This window comes from Mastacembelus armatus, chromosome 1 (assembly GCF_900324485.2).
Source record: "Mastacembelus armatus chromosome 1, fMasArm1.2, whole genome shotgun sequence".
Classification (NCBI taxonomy): Eukaryota; Metazoa; Chordata; class Actinopteri; order Synbranchiformes; family Mastacembelidae; genus Mastacembelus; species Mastacembelus armatus.
In genome coordinates, this window is record NC_046633.1 from 15,806,944 (window position 1) to 15,824,940 (window position 17,997).

At 40.2% G+C, this 17,997-nt stretch overlaps 1 protein-coding gene across 4 annotated transcripts; it reads left to right on the forward strand.

Annotated features, from left to right (window-relative positions):
- The first annotated feature begins 6,745 nt into the window (after positions 1–6,745).
- LOC113128360 (multidrug and toxin extrusion protein 1-like) lies at positions 6,746–16,495 on the forward strand. 4 transcript variants are annotated; one of them, XM_026303636.1, is made up of 18 exons: positions 6,746–7,062; positions 7,154–7,212; positions 7,319–7,418; positions 9,819–9,920; positions 10,060–10,128; positions 10,376–10,524; positions 10,790–10,832; positions 11,212–11,256; positions 11,364–11,461; positions 11,920–12,017; positions 12,789–12,970; positions 13,086–13,194; positions 14,021–14,096; positions 14,704–14,773; positions 14,853–14,985; positions 15,076–15,170; positions 15,279–15,342; positions 15,425–16,495. In XM_026303636.1, exons 3-18 carry the CDS (start codon positions 7,359–7,361, stop codon positions 15,646–15,648), a joined length of 1,617 nt encoding a protein of 538 aa, XP_026159421.1. In that variant the 5' UTR covers positions 6,746–7,062; positions 7,154–7,212; positions 7,319–7,358; the 3' UTR covers positions 15,649–16,495. The 4 variants fall into 4 exon arrangements, with proteins under 4 accessions (XP_026159421.1, XP_026159423.1, XP_026159422.1 ...); XM_026303638.1 differs by having other exon boundaries at positions 6,747–7,212; positions 7,319–7,474; XM_026303635.1 differs by lacking the exons at positions 6,746–7,062; positions 7,154–7,212; positions 7,319–7,418 and adding an exon at positions 7,535–9,093.
- The last annotated feature ends 1,502 nt before the right edge of the window (positions 16,496–17,997 follow it).

Sequence of the window (17,997 nt, forward strand, 5' to 3'; positions counted from 1 at the left end):
GAGGAAGCAGTCATCTAGATCTGCAACAACAGTATCATGCTGCTGGGTCTTATGTGGATCACATGGAGTAATTTATGTCCACTTCCCTGATGTTTTTCCTGAAAATTAAGCAGTACTCTAAAATCTAATACAAGCTACAGGAAAGAGATTTGAGGCTTCTGCAGCATCTTCACCCCACGTTGGCTAAAGTATATATTTATTTATATTGTTGAAAGATTGTTTTTGTTTTAATTATTGTGAGCACTGCAAGTCTTCCATGTTTTTTTATTTAGTGTCCACAACCACTATTTAAAACACAATACAGCAGCTATGGTCTAATAGAGCTGGCTCATTTCAGGCCAGCTGATCAATATCATTGTCAATACTTAAATTATTAAGCAGATTGAGTTTTGAGCTGTTATAACCAATTCTTGTGATAAACAGATTCTCTTGACACAAAATGCAGTGTTTCCATTAGTCTCCACTTATAGTGCCACAACAGTCTCAACTACATAAAAGTACTTGGTATAAGTACTTACTCTACTTTCATAAAACCCAGCACTATGTTCACTACATACACATGTCAAATGTCATTTTGTCAATTTTGCTTAACTGTTTTTCTTCTTCGGGCTACTTTTATGTACCAGCTGCAAGAAAAGTATCTTCAAAATCAGGTGCAATGTTTCAGCACAAAGCTATTGTTGTCAGCTTTAAAGCATAATTACTAAAGCTGCCATTAAGCATGTGGAATATGACCTTAACATATGATATTCATATTACACTGTGCCTCAGGTTATAACTGGACCAACTGGAAACATCCTTAATGCAGTCATCAACTACATCTTCCTCTGTCCTTTGGAGTGGAGTGTCATGTGACTGTTGTATCAGCGGTTTAGTAAGTACTGGTGTATTTCTGAAGACTTTTCACATACTGGTAGCAGTATCAGCATGTTTACACTATAGCATCTGGCAGTCTGTCCATCCTTGGTCCAAGGATGAAACAGGATGAAGGTACTAGACACAAATTACAATTTACAGACAAAAAATGATGTGAATTCTGAGGTCCGGTCTTGGACTTTTATTTTGGGGCAGTTTCTTGTTTTCGCCCATGTGAACTTGGTTAACTTTATTTCTAGTTAGTTCATTAGTTTCATCTGTGTTAATTAGTCTTCGGTTCTGTCTGTTTATACCCACTGTGTGTCTTTGTTCTGTCGGAGCATTGTCGGAGTGTTGTTTAATGTACGTGCATAGCGTCGTTTGCAGCAGTGAGAAGAGGTTTCAATATTGGCTGATGCTTGTTAGCGATCGAAAAAAAGTAAGCTATATCTTGATTTCTCGTGAAGTGTCACAGTGCTAGGAACAAGTACTTGCCCCCGTCCTGATTTTTCATTTTTTTGCAAACGATTCAGATCATCAATCAAATTTTAAAATTACATAAAGATAACAATTAAAAACAAAATGCAGTTTCTAAACTACTACAATAGGTGAAGTTTGGGCATTTATTGTTGAGTGCTTGGACGGAGACTATTTCCGGGTAAGTGATTCCACTTCCTATTGCAAGTGTGTTGTGCTGTATAGTTCCTCTACAGATTAGCAACAGACTAGCTTTAGTTAAACATACCTAAAAACTAACTAAACTCTCTAAACAATTCATTAACCGCTACACATTACTGTACTAGTCAAGTACCTTTCTATTTTGACCGGTATTTATTGCTATTTCCAGACTTAGAACTCGTTAGCCTACCAGTTAGTTTAGCTAGCTAGTAACATGGCTTCTCTCTCTCCTGCTCCGTGTGCCACACGTTTAGTTTTTCCTCTGTCTCCTTTAGTGATAATGATACCTGTAATTAGTGTAAGGTTCTTGTAGCTTTGGGGGCGAGGAGCCTAGCCCCGTTGGCTGGTGTGGAGCCACCGAGCTCAGGGTCTGTTAGCGGTCCAAGGGTAGTTACCTCCGGAGCAGCCCGGAGAATTAGCCAGGGTGATGGTCCGACAGAAACATACTTCTAAGCGGAATCCCAGGGCTCATCACCTGCCTGTTCACGTTTCTAATAGATTTTCCCTGCTCAGCGACACACCCACTGAGAAACCGACTCTGATAATTGGCGATTCCATAGTCAGGAACGTGAAGCTAGAGACACCAGCGACCATAGTCAAATGTTTCCTGGGGCCAGAGCGGGCGACATCGAGTCAAACTTGAAGCAGCTGGCTAAGGCTAATCGTAAATATGGTAAGATTGTTATTCACGTCGGCAGCAATGACACCCGATTACGCCAATCGGAGGTCACTAAAATTAATGTTGAGTCGGTGTGTAACTTTGCCAAAATAATGTCGGATTCCGTAGTTTTCTCTGGACCCCTCCCCAGTCTGACCAGCGATGACATGTTTAGCCGCATGTCGTCATTCCGTCCCTGGCTGTCTAGGTGGTGTCCAGCAAACCATGTGGGCTTCATAGACAATTGGGCCACGATCTGGGGAAAACCCGGTCTGGTAGCGAGAGACGGCATCCATCCCACTTTGAGTGGTGCAGCTCTAATCTCTAAAAATTTGGCCGAGTTTATTAGCCGACCTAAAGCCTGACAATCCCGGGTGGGGACCGGGACGCAGAGACTCAGTCTAAAACGCCTCTCTACAGTTTCCTTAGAGCCGTCGCCCCCCTCAAACTACATAGAGATTATGTCTGCCCCTCGAACATATAAATCAGAAGTTAACAGAAGAGGAGTTATTCATAAAAACCTAATACAAATGAAGACCACTCCTCTTATTGAACATGAAAAACAGAACAGTCAGATGTGGATTATTAAATATTAGGTCTCTTTCGTCTAAATCTGTTAGTAAATGATTTGATAACTGATCACCAAATTAATTTACTGTCTCACTGAAACCTGGCTACAGCAGGATGAATATGTCAGTCTGAATGAATCAACCCCCCTCAGTCATAAAAAATTGTCATGTTCCTCAAAGCACAGGTCGAGGTGGAGGAATAGCTGCAATCTTACACTCAAACTTATTATTAAACTTTTATCCTCAGAACAGTTATAACTCATTTGAGAGCCTCACTCTTAGCCTCTCACATCCAAACTGGAAAACACAAAAACCAGTTCTACTTGTCATTGTGTACCGTCCACCTGTCCCTTACTCAGTTTTTAACTGAATGTCTGATTTAGTGCTTAGTTCAGATAAAGTCATTATGGTGGGAGATTTTAACATTCATGTAGATGTTGAAAATTATAGTCTCAGCACTGCATTTAATTCAATATTAGATTCAATTGGTATCACATTGGTATCAAATAATTATTAATAAGCCCACCCACTGTTTCAATCACACCCCTGATCTTGTTCTGACTTATGGCATCGAAATTGAACATTTAATAGTTTTTCCCCCAAATCGTATTTTGTGAGATCATTCTTTAATAACTTTTGAATTTAAGATACTGGATCATGCAGCATTTAGAAGAAAATTCCACTACAGCAGATGTTTATCTGACAACGCTGTTAATAAATTTAAGAAAATGATTCCATCTATGCCATGTGCCAGCACAGTGGAGGGCAGCTGCCTCAATCCCACTCCCTACCAAATTGATCATATTGTTGACAGTGCTGTAGCCTCACTGTGTGAAGCGCTTGATACTGTGGCCCCTCTGAAAAAGAAGTTAGTGAATCAGAGAAGACTAGCCCCATGGTATAATTTACATATCCATACCTTACCATCACGAAGGCTGGAAAGGAAGTGACGTTCCACAAATTTAGAAGAATTTTATATAGCCTGGAAAAACAGTCTATTAACATATAATAAAGCCAGAACTGCATAATATTCATCACTAATTGAGGACAATAAGAACAATCCCAGGTTTCTTTTCAGCACTGTAGCCAGACTGACAAAAAGTCACAGCTCTGTTGAGCCCAGTGTTCCCTTAGCTCTCAGCAGTGATGACTTTATGAGTTTCTTTACAAATAAAATCACAACCATTAGAGACAAAATTCATCAGATGCTTCCTATAACTACAATAAATGAATCTTCTGCTACAGTAGCTCTTGAATCACCTGTAAGACCTCAGTTATGTTTAGACTGCTTCTCTCCCATAGATCCCGACTAGACTGCTTACAGACACCCTGCCATTAATTAACTTCATCTTTATTAGACTTGGTAAATTTATCTCTCGTATCAGGCTACATACCACAGGCCTTTACGACTGCAGTAATCAAACCCTTACTCAAAAAGCCTAGTCTTGATCCAGGAGTCTTAGCTAATTATAGACCAATATCCAACCAACCATTTATTTCTAAAATCCTTGGAAAAGCTGTTGCTAAGCCAGACCACACAGAAATGAACTCTTTGAAGAGTTTCATTCAGGATTTAGAGCACATCATAGTATAGAAACAGCACTGTTAAAAGTCACCAACGATCTCCTCTTAGCTTCAGATAGTGGACTCCTTTCTATACTTGTCCTGCTAAACCTTAGTACTGCATTTCACACTATTGACCACAGAATCTTATTACAGAGACTGGAGCATGTGACTGGTATCAGAGGAACAGCGTTAAAATGGTTCCAATCCTATTCATCGGACACATTCCAGTTTGTTCATGTCCATGATGAACCTTCCACGCACACAAAAGTTAGTTATGGATTTCCACAAGGTTCTGTGCTAGGACTGATTCTGTTCACCTTGTACATGCTTCCTTTAGGCAATGTTATTAGGAAGCACTCTATTAATTACCACTGCTATGCAGGTGATACTCAGCTGTATCTATCTATGAAACCTGCTAACACAAAGCAGTTAGCCAGACTTCAAGCGTGTCTAACGGACATAAAGGCCTGGATGACCAGTAACTTTCTACTTTTAAATTCAGAGAAAACAAAGGTTATTGTATTTGGGCCTAAAAACCTCAGAAATTGCTTTTTCTAAAATTATAGCTACTTTAGATGGCATAGCCCTGGCCTCCAGCACTGCTGTGAAAAACCTTGGAGTTATTTTTGACTAGGACATGTCCTTTAACTCACACATAACGCAAACCTCTAGAACTGCCTTCTTTCACTTGGGAAACATTGCCAAAATTAGGAACATCCTGTCTCAAAATAATGCAGAAAAACTAGTCCATGCATTTATTACCTCACAGCTAAATTACTGTAACTCATTACTATCTGGATGTCCCAGTAACTCCATAAAAAGCCTCCAGTTAATCCAGAATGCAGCCAGAGCCCTGACAGGAACTAGCAAGAGAGATCATATTTCTCCTATATTTGCTTCTCTTCATTGGCTCCCTGTAAAATCCAGAATAGAATCTAAAATCCTTCTTCTCACATACAAATGCCTTCATGATCAAGCTCCTTCATACCTTAAAGACCTCATAGTACCATATTATCCCAATAGACCACTTCACTCTCAGAGTGCAGGTCTACTTGTGGTTCCCAGAGTTTCCAAAAGCAGACTGGGAGGCAGAGCCTTTAGTTATCAAGCTCCTCTCCTATGGAACCAGCTCCCAAACCTGGGTTCAGGAGGCAGACACTCTCTGTACTTTTAAGGCTAGACTTAAAACCTTCCTCTTTGACAAAGCATATAGTTAGGGCTGGCTTCAGGCAACCCTGAACCATCCCTTAGTTATGCTATAGGCCTAGACTGCCCGAGGACCATCGGTGAACTGAGCTCCTCTACCCCCCCCCTCCTCTCTCCTCACATGTATATTCCACCATTGAATGTCACTTACTTTGTGCTCTCTCTCTCTCTCTCTCTCTCTCTCTGTACCTTCTGCAGGTATGCCTGGTCCTGGAGCTGTATATCATTGATGTGCAGTTACTGGTCCCACCAACCTGCAGTGTCTATTGGTTGTTTATTGTTGTTGTTTTCTCTCTCCTCTATCCACTCACCCCAACCGGTCGAGGCAGATGGCCGCCCAAACTGAGCCTGGTTCTGCTGGAGGTTTTTTCTTCTGTTAAAGGGAGTTTTTCTTCTCTACTGTTGCCAAGTGCTTCCTCATAAAGGATTTGTTGGGGGGGGGTTGTATAGTGCCTTGAGATGATTGTGTTGTGATTTGGCGCTATACAAATAAAACTGAATTGATTTAATTTATTAAGGGAAAAAAAATGTCCAACACAGTACCTGTTGCATGTTTTGTTGGAGCTACTCTTGGCATTGCCAAAATTGTTACTGCATAGAGTTTTACCTCAGAGCACTGAGTGTACTCTTTCACATAATAACCTTTTAACTTATTTTGTGTATCCTCAGTTGCAGTCCATGCAACTGATCAAGCTTGGTTTTATATTTTTTGTTGTTCAAACTTGCACATTAACAAACTTCATAATCTTCATGCTGACTCAGAGACACCGCCATGTGATTAATGAATGTTTAACTTTGAATTTACCATTAGTCATACTGAAATTAACACTGGTTGAAGGTGTTGCCAGGCTCTGTCAAATGGATGCGTTACATCTTTACTAACAGACTGAATAAATAAGTTGAGCACAGTTAATGTTTGATGATCTCATTCATCAGGTGGCTGAGGACATTTTATAATAAATATCATCTCCTGTCTTTTAATGTTACATATCAGGTGTGATTATCAGTATATGTTTTCACCTCACCAAATCTATATCTGCATCTTTTTAAGAGACATTATAAAGATGGTTGCTGATGTTATGTTAATATTTATCTTCATACATTTTGCTGCCACAATGCTGGGAAACAACGTCCAATTAACATTTTCATGCACATTACCAAGCACACTTCATAGACATATTAACATAGAGTGTGATATGACCATATATCTATGGTCATACTGTATATATATGACCACAGCTGCAGGTGTTCTCAGAGGAGCAGGGAAACGCTTGGTCGGTGCTCTATGTAATTTGCTTGGGTTCAATGAGTTCTCCACTGGTGTGTCTGGGCATTGCAAGTAAAACCAAACTACAGAACCAATATGCATCATCTCGTGCCTCCTGCCTGTCAGCTGACATTTAACCATTGAAGCTTTTTCCAATTTCTGTAATAGGACTATGGACAGGCTTTACCATTGGTTTGTCACTGCAGATTTTTGTTTTTATCACATTTCTGTGCAAACTTGATTGGAAAACGGCTGCTGAAGAGGTGTGTACGTGCATTTTTTTCCTTTGTCTTGGGACATATTTGGGCTGGTTGTAGCACACTATCAGCAAATGTCCCTCCTGTTTTCAATCAGGATTTTTGTGAGAGCAGTTCGAATCACAGAAGAAGAGACAGTCAAGATGGATCATACAGGTGAGTAAAGGCACTCCCTTGATTTCTGTTTATTCTGTACAGTAGTTACATGAAATGTCTCTGCTCTGAGGACAATTGTATTAATAACAAACATTCCTTCTCAAAGATCCAAGTGATAACCGTGATAACCAAGTGATAACCAGGCCATGGTCAGTACATCTCTGTCTATCTCTGTGAGTGCTGAGGAGGGTGACAGAAAACTGAAGGTGATGGGTCCAGACCATGGTGGATTCATCTGTGCCCCCACAGTGGGAGATGTTCGGTCAGTAAAACAGCTGGTTTTACAGCCTGCCCTGACATTGCTAATCATGGTTTTTGTTCATGTAGGTGTAATCATCACCAGCATCTTGGTGGTGAAGGTGCTCAAGTGACTCATCCTAGAGCTCAGACATATTTTTGTACTACTGCTCATGCTGTTGACCTGAGTCTCATTCTCTCTAAGCTTTATGATGTGGCTTGCTGTTCTGTCTAGCTCCAGCTATCAGCAGCACCCTCAGTTTCCTACTTTCTGCCATAATACAAATGATGCATAGTTTATTTGACATGCATTTGACAAGTTTGTGTATCAGTGTATGTCAAGACTTGTTAGTGAATTCAAAATAAGTTTTTCTGCTCAGTCTGTTCAGATGTCCCATTTGTTTAAAAAAAATACTCCACTCCATTTTAAAAAAACACTGTTTTCACATCCATACACCGGTGGAACAGTCACCGGGGGCAACTTGGGGTTCAGTGTCTTGCCCAAGGACACTTCAGCCTGTGGACCAGGGAAGCCAAGGATCGAACCACCAACCCTCTGGGGTCTCTCATGGTCGACCTTCTCTACCCCCTGGGCCACAGCCGCCCTATGAAAGAGCTCACTTTGTGTAGCACAGATGTGAGTGCAGTGTGTGGCTCCAGGGGTCAATCCATGAACCTCTGTTTTTCAGTCTTCTTATTAACTGAATTTTAACAAGCAGCTTAAGCCTTTATCATTCCATCCATTATCTCCATCCATCCATCCATTATCTATACCCGCTTATTCCCGTTTCAGGGTCACAGGGATCTGTTGCAGCCTATCATCTTTATAATTATGGATCATTATTTTATTTACACTGATATTTACATATAGGTGCTATATGTAAATCAGAAATCTTGATGAGGTTATGAAGTCAGACTTACATTTCAAAGCACTCATACAACAATATCTGCCTATTATTACTTTAGACGTATAGCAAGACTTATAAGTCAGCTGACTGATTCCAGTCTTATAAAGAAACATGGATAAATCCTTAAAAATCATATCCAATTTCAACTATATAATACAGAGTGATGCTTGATATGCACAATTTTCAGTAAAAAGCCGTTTTGGATTTGTGTTTTATTTTCTTGAATTGACATGAATTGTGTTAAAGTGCGCGCTAATGGTCCACATCATCAATGCGCGTTTCCTAAAACAAATGTTTTAACCGCATCCATCTGTAACATCACAGTGCAGGAGACGCACAGAATAGTCACTGTAGGTGCATCACTAGGATCCTGGACAATTTGTGGTGCAGGTGCTGGAGTATAAGGAGGCGCGTAATCCCTCCTCTGACACCTCACTGGTTATTAAACCCATCACAATACTACTCCCATGACATTCTTTGTGGCTGCTGAAGGGAGAGCTCTGGCCCGCAGACAACACCACACTTAGTTTTAGTTATGGATGGGTCTGGTAGACGGCAAATGAAATGCGCTGAAGTAGAGAAAGGAGATTCAGTAGCAGGGGGCGCAGCTTCTTGTGCTGCTCGGGGCTCTGGTGAAGGTGGGGGCTCCTGTCTGAAGTGCGCACGGATCTTTGCCTGTATCAGCCCAGAGTACCGGAATGAGCTGGTTCAGCTTTTCAAACTAACGGGACCAGTGGTAAGACTAAACCTTCAGGCTGTCATTTAAGTCCAGTATATGTCTAGAGTGCTGTTCTCATGTATGTGTATAAGGCTGAGCAGCATGGACCCGAGTTAAGCTTTAAATACAAGGCTTCTGCCGCTGTTTCTGCTTCATGTAGTTACTTAGTACTAGTGGTGAGAGTGGTTTAAGTACATTTACTCTCTCTGCCAGCTGTAGTTACTATAGGGTACTGTTCAGATGACAGTTTTCATGCTTTTATTATCCAGTGAAATCGTTAAACATATATCTTATAAAAATATAATTCACGGCTGCAGATTTTTTGACCCACAGTTTACAAAGCACCACAAACTGGACCAATCTTAAACTACAACAGAAACAAAATTCAACATATGTAACATTAATCCAAAAGCCTAATATATAATAGTAGACTTTTTCCTCTCCACTGTTGCCTTGTGCTTGCTCATAAGGGACTTGTTGGGTTTTTTTGTTTTTTTGTAAAGTGCCTTGAGATGATTTTATTGTAATTTGGTGCTATACAAATAAAACTGAATTGAATAATAATAGGCTATTAGCATCAAGAAGGACTTTTTTAAAAAATATATATTTAATGATTTTGTTTAACAATACTAACTACAAACTTACTACTAACAATACTCAGACACTTTTACTTGAGTAAAACATTTAGTTCTTGTATGATCTAGAAAATGAGCAAAGATTATTGTTTTGTGTTTGTACTGCAGATCCTTTCTCAGTCCATGATCTTTCTGATCAGTTTTGTCAGCACTGTGTTCTGTGGTCATTTGGGAAAAGCAGAACTGGCAGGAGTGTCATTAGCCATTGCGGTGAGGAGATTTGCTCAAGTCCTGTCTGTGTATCCATCATATTGGTTTTCCAACCTGCAGGTGCTACCTGCTGTTAACCTGCTGTTAATGTACTTTATGTGTTCATCCCTGAATTGTGCTGATTTTGTTTCATTTGCAGGTGGTTAACGTCACTGGTATTTCAATTGGCACTGGTTTGTCGTTAACTTGTGATACACTCATATCTCAGGTAGTGTCCCTATAGCCGATCTTTGTTTGCTTTATTTATCTAACCAAGATCCCCAACTAAGACAAACACAACCCTTAAAAACAGTTCAGCAATGAGCTTTAGTATCAAATTAGTTCTGTTTGAACCATGGTTATTAGTATACATCATATATAGATATAGATATAGATATATACATACATATATATGTATTACTATATATTAATATTGCTCTTCATTATTTGAGTATCTGTGTACATGTTTCATGCAGACGTATGGGAGTGGTAACTTGAAGCGTGTGGGAGTGATTCTCCAGAGGGGGATTCTGATCCTGTTGCTGGCCTGTTTCCCCTGCTGGGCTGTTCTCATCAACACTGAACCTCTATTGCTTGCTGTCAAACTGAGCCCAGAGGTTGCCAGGTCGGTCATTGTTTTATCCCCCCAGAAAACACTACTGACAGTGCCATATAGCTTATAGTTGGTATATCATGTAAAAAATGTTTAGTTAGATTCAATCACTGATTTAGGACTTTAGGTTCACAGTGAATTGCCATGGACTTTGGTAAAGGTATTCACTGAAAGATGAATTCTAATATCTCATTACCTCATACATGTCCATTTTATGTATCAGTCCCACAATTTTATATGCATACAGTATTTGCTCTGTTTATCTTTCTCAACAAAGTCTCTCCCAGCTGTATGTGAAGATCTTCATGCCAGCTCTGCCGGTAAGCAGGGTACAATGTAGAAACACAGAATATATACGGACTATGGTTTGTAGTGGATAAATATTGACTTTGGTGATCCCTTAACTTTTTATTTAGCTCAAGGAGGTTTATTTTCTAAATATCTCAACTGTTAGGCAGATTGTTATGCCACTGGTTAAGTTTGTTAGAAACGTAATGTTTGCACTAAATATTTGCAGAACTATCAAACTCCCAACAGCATCAGCTGTACACCTGAGTTTAGTGCTAATTGAACATTACACTGAACATTACACCTGCTAAATAACCTAGAATTATCAATGTGACTATGTTAACATGTTGGTGTTAACATTTATGTCAAAATACCACTGTGTCTAATAGGTTTATGTTTTTCTTGGTGCAGGCTGCTTTTATGTACCAGCTGCAAGGGAGGTATCTTCAAAATCAGGTGACACTTTCTCAGACTTTTCTTAACCAAGGTTAAATGACAAATGTGTTAGTTGATTGACAGTTAATACAATTAAAAGTGAGCCAGGCTTCTGCTGTTTTTTATAGGGAATTATATGGCCTCAAGTTATAACTGGAGTGATTGGAAATGTCCTTAATGCAGTCATCAACTACGTCTTCCTCTATTGTCTGGATATGGGCGTTTCGTAAGTTTTCCTACATCATTATTATGCTAGAACTTCATAATTATTCTTATACCTATACATTCAGTCCTATCAAGAGAAACAATGACATGCAATATGTGTGTAATGTATGCTTATAATGACTCAACATGTTGTGTAAATTAAGTAAATGGCGGTGGACTAAATATTTTATACACAAAACACTATATAGTGGCCAAAGGTCCTGTGCACTGCAATCTTTCACTAAATTTAATGTTATTGTGTATTATTATGTGAAATTTGTTGGTAATGGTGATCAGTCCAACCATAAATTAATCTGGAATCACTCTGTTTTTGTAATGGGTCATATTATACAGAGGCTTCAATTTATCAACCTACTATTATGACATATAGTCAAGATAAATACTAAAATGTCAGTGAGCATCTAAACACAGCATGTACTGTATATAAATATGCATGTACAAAATGTATATTTCTTGAAGTGGATCTGCAACTGCCAGTGCCATCTCTCAGTATGTGCTGGCTGTGCTTTTGTACATTTACATCTGCTGGAGGGGTCTACACAAGTCCACGTGGGGAGGTAAGATATCTCCTTATCTTTGACCACAACAAGAGTTTAATACAAATATGTTCTTCTCTTTTTTGGGGGTTTACTGTAGTATTATTATTATCTTATTCTGACCAGTCATTATCCCTTCTATTAATAATCACGTCAGTGGTCTTTCACAACAATGTGCAAATGTTCCAGTGTGTAATGTTTGACAAAAATTAGTAACACTATTAAAACACATGATGGACTGTGCCAAGAAATGGGTGATCCTTCCTATGCAAGCTCCCTGGATTCTTGTCCTGTCATGTGGCTGCACACACCCTTCTCTAACCATAATCTACCATAAAGTCCACATCCAGTGGTTTCATAGGCACCAATACAGAATGAGCAAAATGTTGGCCACACTGTTGGCTAATACCCACTGGTATCATTATTATACTGTGGCAACAGGACAGCTCCAGCCCCATAGTTACAGGCCTTAAGCTTACCTCAAGAATTGCTGCTGTCTTGGACAGCACATCCAGCACCAGAAAAAAACAAGAAATAACATAAAATAAAATAGTAGGCCTCAAGCCTGTCACATGCATGTTCTCAAAGCTCAAATAACCTCTAACCCTATTTCTTTCTAAAAAACACCTTCACACCTATTGAAATAATTTCAATAATGTAGATAAATAATAGAAAGATTTTGCCCAGTGCAAATCTGACATTAGCTTACAGTATATCCTAGTTCTAACATGACATGATAAAGATATTATGTAATAGTCTAAACAGTTGCACGTCTGCACCTCTGATCCACAGGTTGGTCACTAGACTGTCTGCAGGAATGGGGACCCTTCATTAAATTGGCTATTCCCAGTATGCTCATGCTTTGTCTGGAGTGGTGGATTTTTGAAATAGGAGGATTATTGGCTGGAATGATTAGTGAGGTTGAGCTCGGAGCTCAGTCCATAACATATCATCTGTCTATTGTAGCTTATATGGTAACTACAAATATCAGTTCTCTTCACTTCTGCATAGGCCATTTTTCCAGTAAAATTATATTCAAGGCAAATGAAGCTGTAATACACTGATATTATTTATGTACTTCTCCCACAGTTCCCACTAGGATTCTCTGTCGCTGCCAGTGTCCGGGTTGGAATTGCACTTGGTGCAGGAAACATAGATCAAGCCAAGCTATCAAGCAAGGTTACCATCATCTGTGCATGTAGGCTAAGTGCAGATACATACGTCCAGTAATTTAACTAAATAATTATTTTAAATACATATAAACCACTTAAATAATCATAAAGTAGAAACAATTTTTCATTAAATGAAATGTTTCATAATTTTTGAGGACCTTTTTTTAATTTCATACTAGAAAATGTTATTTCACAATGCCTAAAAGTCTATTATTAATACACATTCCCAACAATGCACCAAATAAAAAGCTGTATTTCATAGACACATCTCATAATGTTTTTATTTTAAACACCAACTTTGGAAGAAAATTACACTCCCCCTGCCTCTTAAGCTGGCACTAGCAATTGTTAGATTTAGCCAGTTAGCACCTATTAGAAAAAGCAACAACAATTCAGAAATTATACTGAATTAACTCTTTCATTCATTCATTATCTATACCCACTTATTCCAACTAGCCCTGCCCTTCCACTTTCTGATTGGCTGAACACACCTGATCCAGGTAATCAGCTGTGGGTAGGGCAGAGATATCTGGAAAACAAGTAGGACAGTAGTGCTTGAGTGTTGGAGACCCCCGGGTCTAGAGTGCACCCTGTCATCTGGGATTGGCTTCAGTCCACCATGACCTTGAATTGGACTAAGCAGTATAGAGAATGGTTAGATGGATAATTAGGATTAGGGTAAATACTACTTCAGATTAAGTAACACATATTTATGGGGAAACAGACTTCACTTTGCTAGAATCAACTTCCTAGTTTTGGGATCTGATGTTAGCCAATTTATTAACAGTTGTTTACAGCTAATTTTCTGTTCTTTTAAATAACACATTTAATTGTTTCTTTATTTTGTTGCAGTCATAATTTCTTGTTTTGTTGGAGCTGCCTTTGGCTTCTCTAGACATGTCATTGGATATATTTTCACCACAGCACAGTAAGTAGTCTTTAACTAAATAGCCTTCAGTTTCTTGCACTAGAAGAATCATTGTTATGTTGTTGCAGCCTGTGTGCCATAGCAGGCTTCCATTCATATTGCTGTCTACATGGTTATATATTAATTAAGATAATCATCTTCATGCCAAGTCACACTGACACTTAACTCCTTATTAGTGATGCCAAAACCAACAATTCTGAGACATTCATGTTATTTTTGCAGTCTGTCTTAACATGCAGTATCTGGTGCCCAGTTTGTTCCATTTCAGTTATCATAAGCAAACCTAATTAACATCAAAAGATTACGTAAGGTGAGCACTATGTGAGCACATTTTCCTATTTTCAAGTGAAAAATAACACCTTTTAGCTGTGACGACTGTCTAAAAGACAGTCAAGAAACAGAAACTTAAAGGTCTGTTAAATCAAATAATTTGCCTGGAGTGGCATAAAGGATTTTATAATCATCCTGTCATGCTATGTTATTAATACTTTAATTATGTGGCATAGTGAAAAGATTTTTTCAGTACCTGTTCATAATATTTGTCAGTTAGCCTGAGATATGTGAATGGAGATTAGATTGACTGAATCTCTGTTTTTTTTTTTTTTAGAGACATTGTACAGAGGGTGGCTGATGTCATGTTTATATATGGTTTCATGCATGTTGGGGAGGCCATTGCGGTAAGAAACATTTTTTCAGATGTCAGATCTGACACTGACAAACACAATGTTTTTGACCAAATGGGTTTGACACTGACAGGCGGTGACTGGAGGAGTTCTCAGGGGAGCAGGAAAACAGTTAATTGGTGCTATGTGTAACCTGGTAGGATACTACTTCATTGGTGTCCCCATCGGTGTATCCCTAATGTTCGTAACAAACATGGGGATTATAGGTAAGTAATAATAAAGACTTGCATCCTGTTTGTCAATGTTTGTTAACATTCAAGAAAGCAATAACAACCTGTTTTCACTCTCTGTAACAGGTCTGTGGACAGGACTTGCCGTCTGTGTGCTAATGCAGTCAACTTTCTTCATCATATTTCTCTGTAAACTTGATTGGAAACAGGCTGCTGAAGAGGTGTGTAGCAACATCCCTTTACCAACCAAAAAGCATTTTAAATTCATCCTAACCTGAACATGAAGTGAAAACATTCTGTTAACATGAGTGCTTAATTTCATTGATCAGGCACTTGTGAGAGCAGGAATCCTGATTACAAAAGAAAAGGAGATGGTCGAGATGAGAAATGCAGGTAACCACCAGTGCAATAACTGACCCGTTGTATTACACAGAGGATACTTGTTAATAATAAAGTTTCTTCCTGAAACCTCTAGACTCAAATCACAAACAGCCCCAGGCCAGATGTGAGACTGCTGTCGAGGAAACAAACGACAAGGTGCATATTGCAGACCAGAATAAATCCACTACCACTACAGTGGGAGAGGTTCTCTCAATAACACAGCTGTTTTTAAGGCGTGGCCTGACATTACTGCTCATGGTCGTCATCCTCATTGCTGGAATTGTCCTCAGTAATGTCCTCATCCTGCTTTTGAAATGAGTGATCCATGGACACGAAACTGGTAATTAAACTAATGGTTGTCAGGTTTGATATCTTCAAGTTCCACAACACAGTTCACTTATTTGAACTTGCACCTCAGTCCTTAATCGATCTAGAAGTTGCTCTTGTCCATCATCTTAAAGATTGTCCTAAAGCTGTTTTTCCTGCTCAAGGAGTGGGGAAGCTTCCTTGGGCAAGGATACATGAGACTATTCTTCTCATTTTTAATGGAATGATCTAATCTGTTAATAACTGAATGCTTCAGATGAAGGATCTTGGGAAAGGGTGTCTCATGTTTCTAAAAACATGTTTCCGTGATTAGTCCATCGTTGTATTTTTTTCCTTGCATCTTAATCACCCCCAATGTAAGATGTGAGGAAAAAAATGCAACGATGGAGTAATCATGGACACAAAGAACCTTTGTAGTACAAAAGGGTTACTTGTGGTTTTGATCTCAGTGAGAATCACACTTCAGTCTGAAATGTTGTGCAACCTTTGGTGCAGCCAGCAATCCTCTCATAAAGTGTGCATAGGTGGTTGAATTTGGAGTATTGGTCTCACTTAACATCCAGTAGTTAAGTCCGTGCTTTGATTTGTTTTGGGTTTTTGTGGTCATATGAAGTAAAACGAGCAACAATGAACTTATTCAGTCACAATAAGCATTAAGATTGTGCTCTGTAAGTATCTTATAGCTCATGCTAGAGTTCAGTAGCTCAGTTAGGGTTAAAAAAAAGGAATTCCGTGATGTTTTGATATTAGAGGAGCAATTTTGAGATATATATATTCTGTACCATAGGTTCAAATAAAAACATATGTAAAGGCATTTTTAGTAAATACTGTATCACTACCCCACATTTTGTCGTCAAAGTTGCTTTTGCAATAACATTTATTTATGTGCCCTTAAAGATTGTCTTACTTTTTCAGTCTCAGGCTCAGTCAGCCCTTGTGGGTATGCTTGCATCCAACTACAGAGGGACCACACTCCTCAGCCTCCCGGGGAAGTTCTAGGCCAGGGTGTGGAGAGAGGAATCCGGCCGGTGGTCGAACCTCGGACCAGGAGGAACATGCGGTTTCCGTCCTGGGCGTGGAACACTGGACCAGCTCTACACACTCCGAGGGTGCTCGAGGGTTCATGGGAGTTTGCCCAACCAGTCCACATGTGTTTTGTGGACTTGGAGAAGGCATTCGACCGGGTCCCCGTGACATCCTGTGGGAGGTGCCCAGAAGTATGGGGTCCGGGGCCCTTGCTGGGGGCTACCCGGTCTCTGTACAAACGAGGTAGTTGCTTGGTTCGCATTGGCCGGGTAGTCAACCGTTCCCATGCACGTTGGACTCCGGCAGGGCTGCCCTTTGTCACCGGTTCTGTTCATTACTTTCATGGACAGAATTTCTAGGCGCAGCCAGGGGCCGGAGGGAGTCCAGTTGGGGACCACAGGATTTCATCTCTGCTTTTTGCAGATGTTGTTGTCCTGTTGGCTCCATCGAGCCAGGATCTCCAGCGTGCGCTGGGGCGGTTGCAACCGAGTGTGAAGCGCTGGATGAGAATCAGCACCTCCAAGTCCGAGGCCATGGTACTCAACCGGAAAAAGGTGGTTTGCCATCTCCAGATGCCTCCGGGCGCCTTCCTGGGCGAGGTTCCCACCGGGAATGTCCCACCGGGAGGAGGCCCCGGGGAAGACCCAGGACACGCTGGAGGGACTATGTCTCCCGGTTGGCCTGGGAACGCCTCGTTGTCCCCCGGAAAGCTGGAGGAAGTGTCCAGGGAGAAGGAAGTCGTGGTATCCCTGATTCGGCTACTGCCACCGCGACCCGGCCCCGGATAACGGTAAAATGGATGGATGGATGGATCTTTTGCAGCATTTCTCTTTTGTAACGTTTTTCTTTTGCAGCATTTCTCTTTTGCACGTGATTTCGTTGTTCAAGCGTTTTTCTTTTGCAGCGTTTCTCTTTTGTAGCGTCTTTTTTTTGCAGCGTTTCTCTTTTGCAGATGATTTCATTGTTGCAGCGTTTTTCTTTTGCAGCGTTTCTCTTTTGCAGCATTTCTCTTTTCTAGCGTTTCTCTTTTGCAGCGTTTTTCTTTTGCAGGTGTTTTCGTTCTTGCAGCGTTTTTCTTTTGCAGCTTTTCTCTTTTGTAGCCTTTTCTTTTGCAGCTTTCTCTTTTGTAGCATTTTCTTTTGCAGCTTTTCTCTTTTGTAGCATTTATCTTTTGCAGCGGCAGCATGGTGGCTGAGTGGACACGCAGGGGCTGGGGATTCGGAGGCTGATCCATCCATCACCCAAGCGGAAGTCACGGAGGTAGTTCGGCAGCTCCTCGGTGGCAAAGCACCGGGGGTGGATGAGATCCGCCCG

Coding starts and splice junctions, on each gene's coding strand:
- LOC113128360 (XM_026303635.1), top strand. CDS start 8,893: ATGGATGGGTCTGGTAGACGGCAAATGAAATGCGCTGAAGTAGAGAAA. Junction 10,833..11,211: donor TCTTCATGCCAGCTCTGCCG/GTAAGCAGGGTA, acceptor TTCTTGGTGCAG/GCTGCTTTTATGTACCAGCT. Junction 12,018..12,788: donor ACACAAGTCCACGTGGGGAG/GTAAGATATCTC, acceptor TCTGATCCACAG/GTTGGTCACTAGACTGTCTG.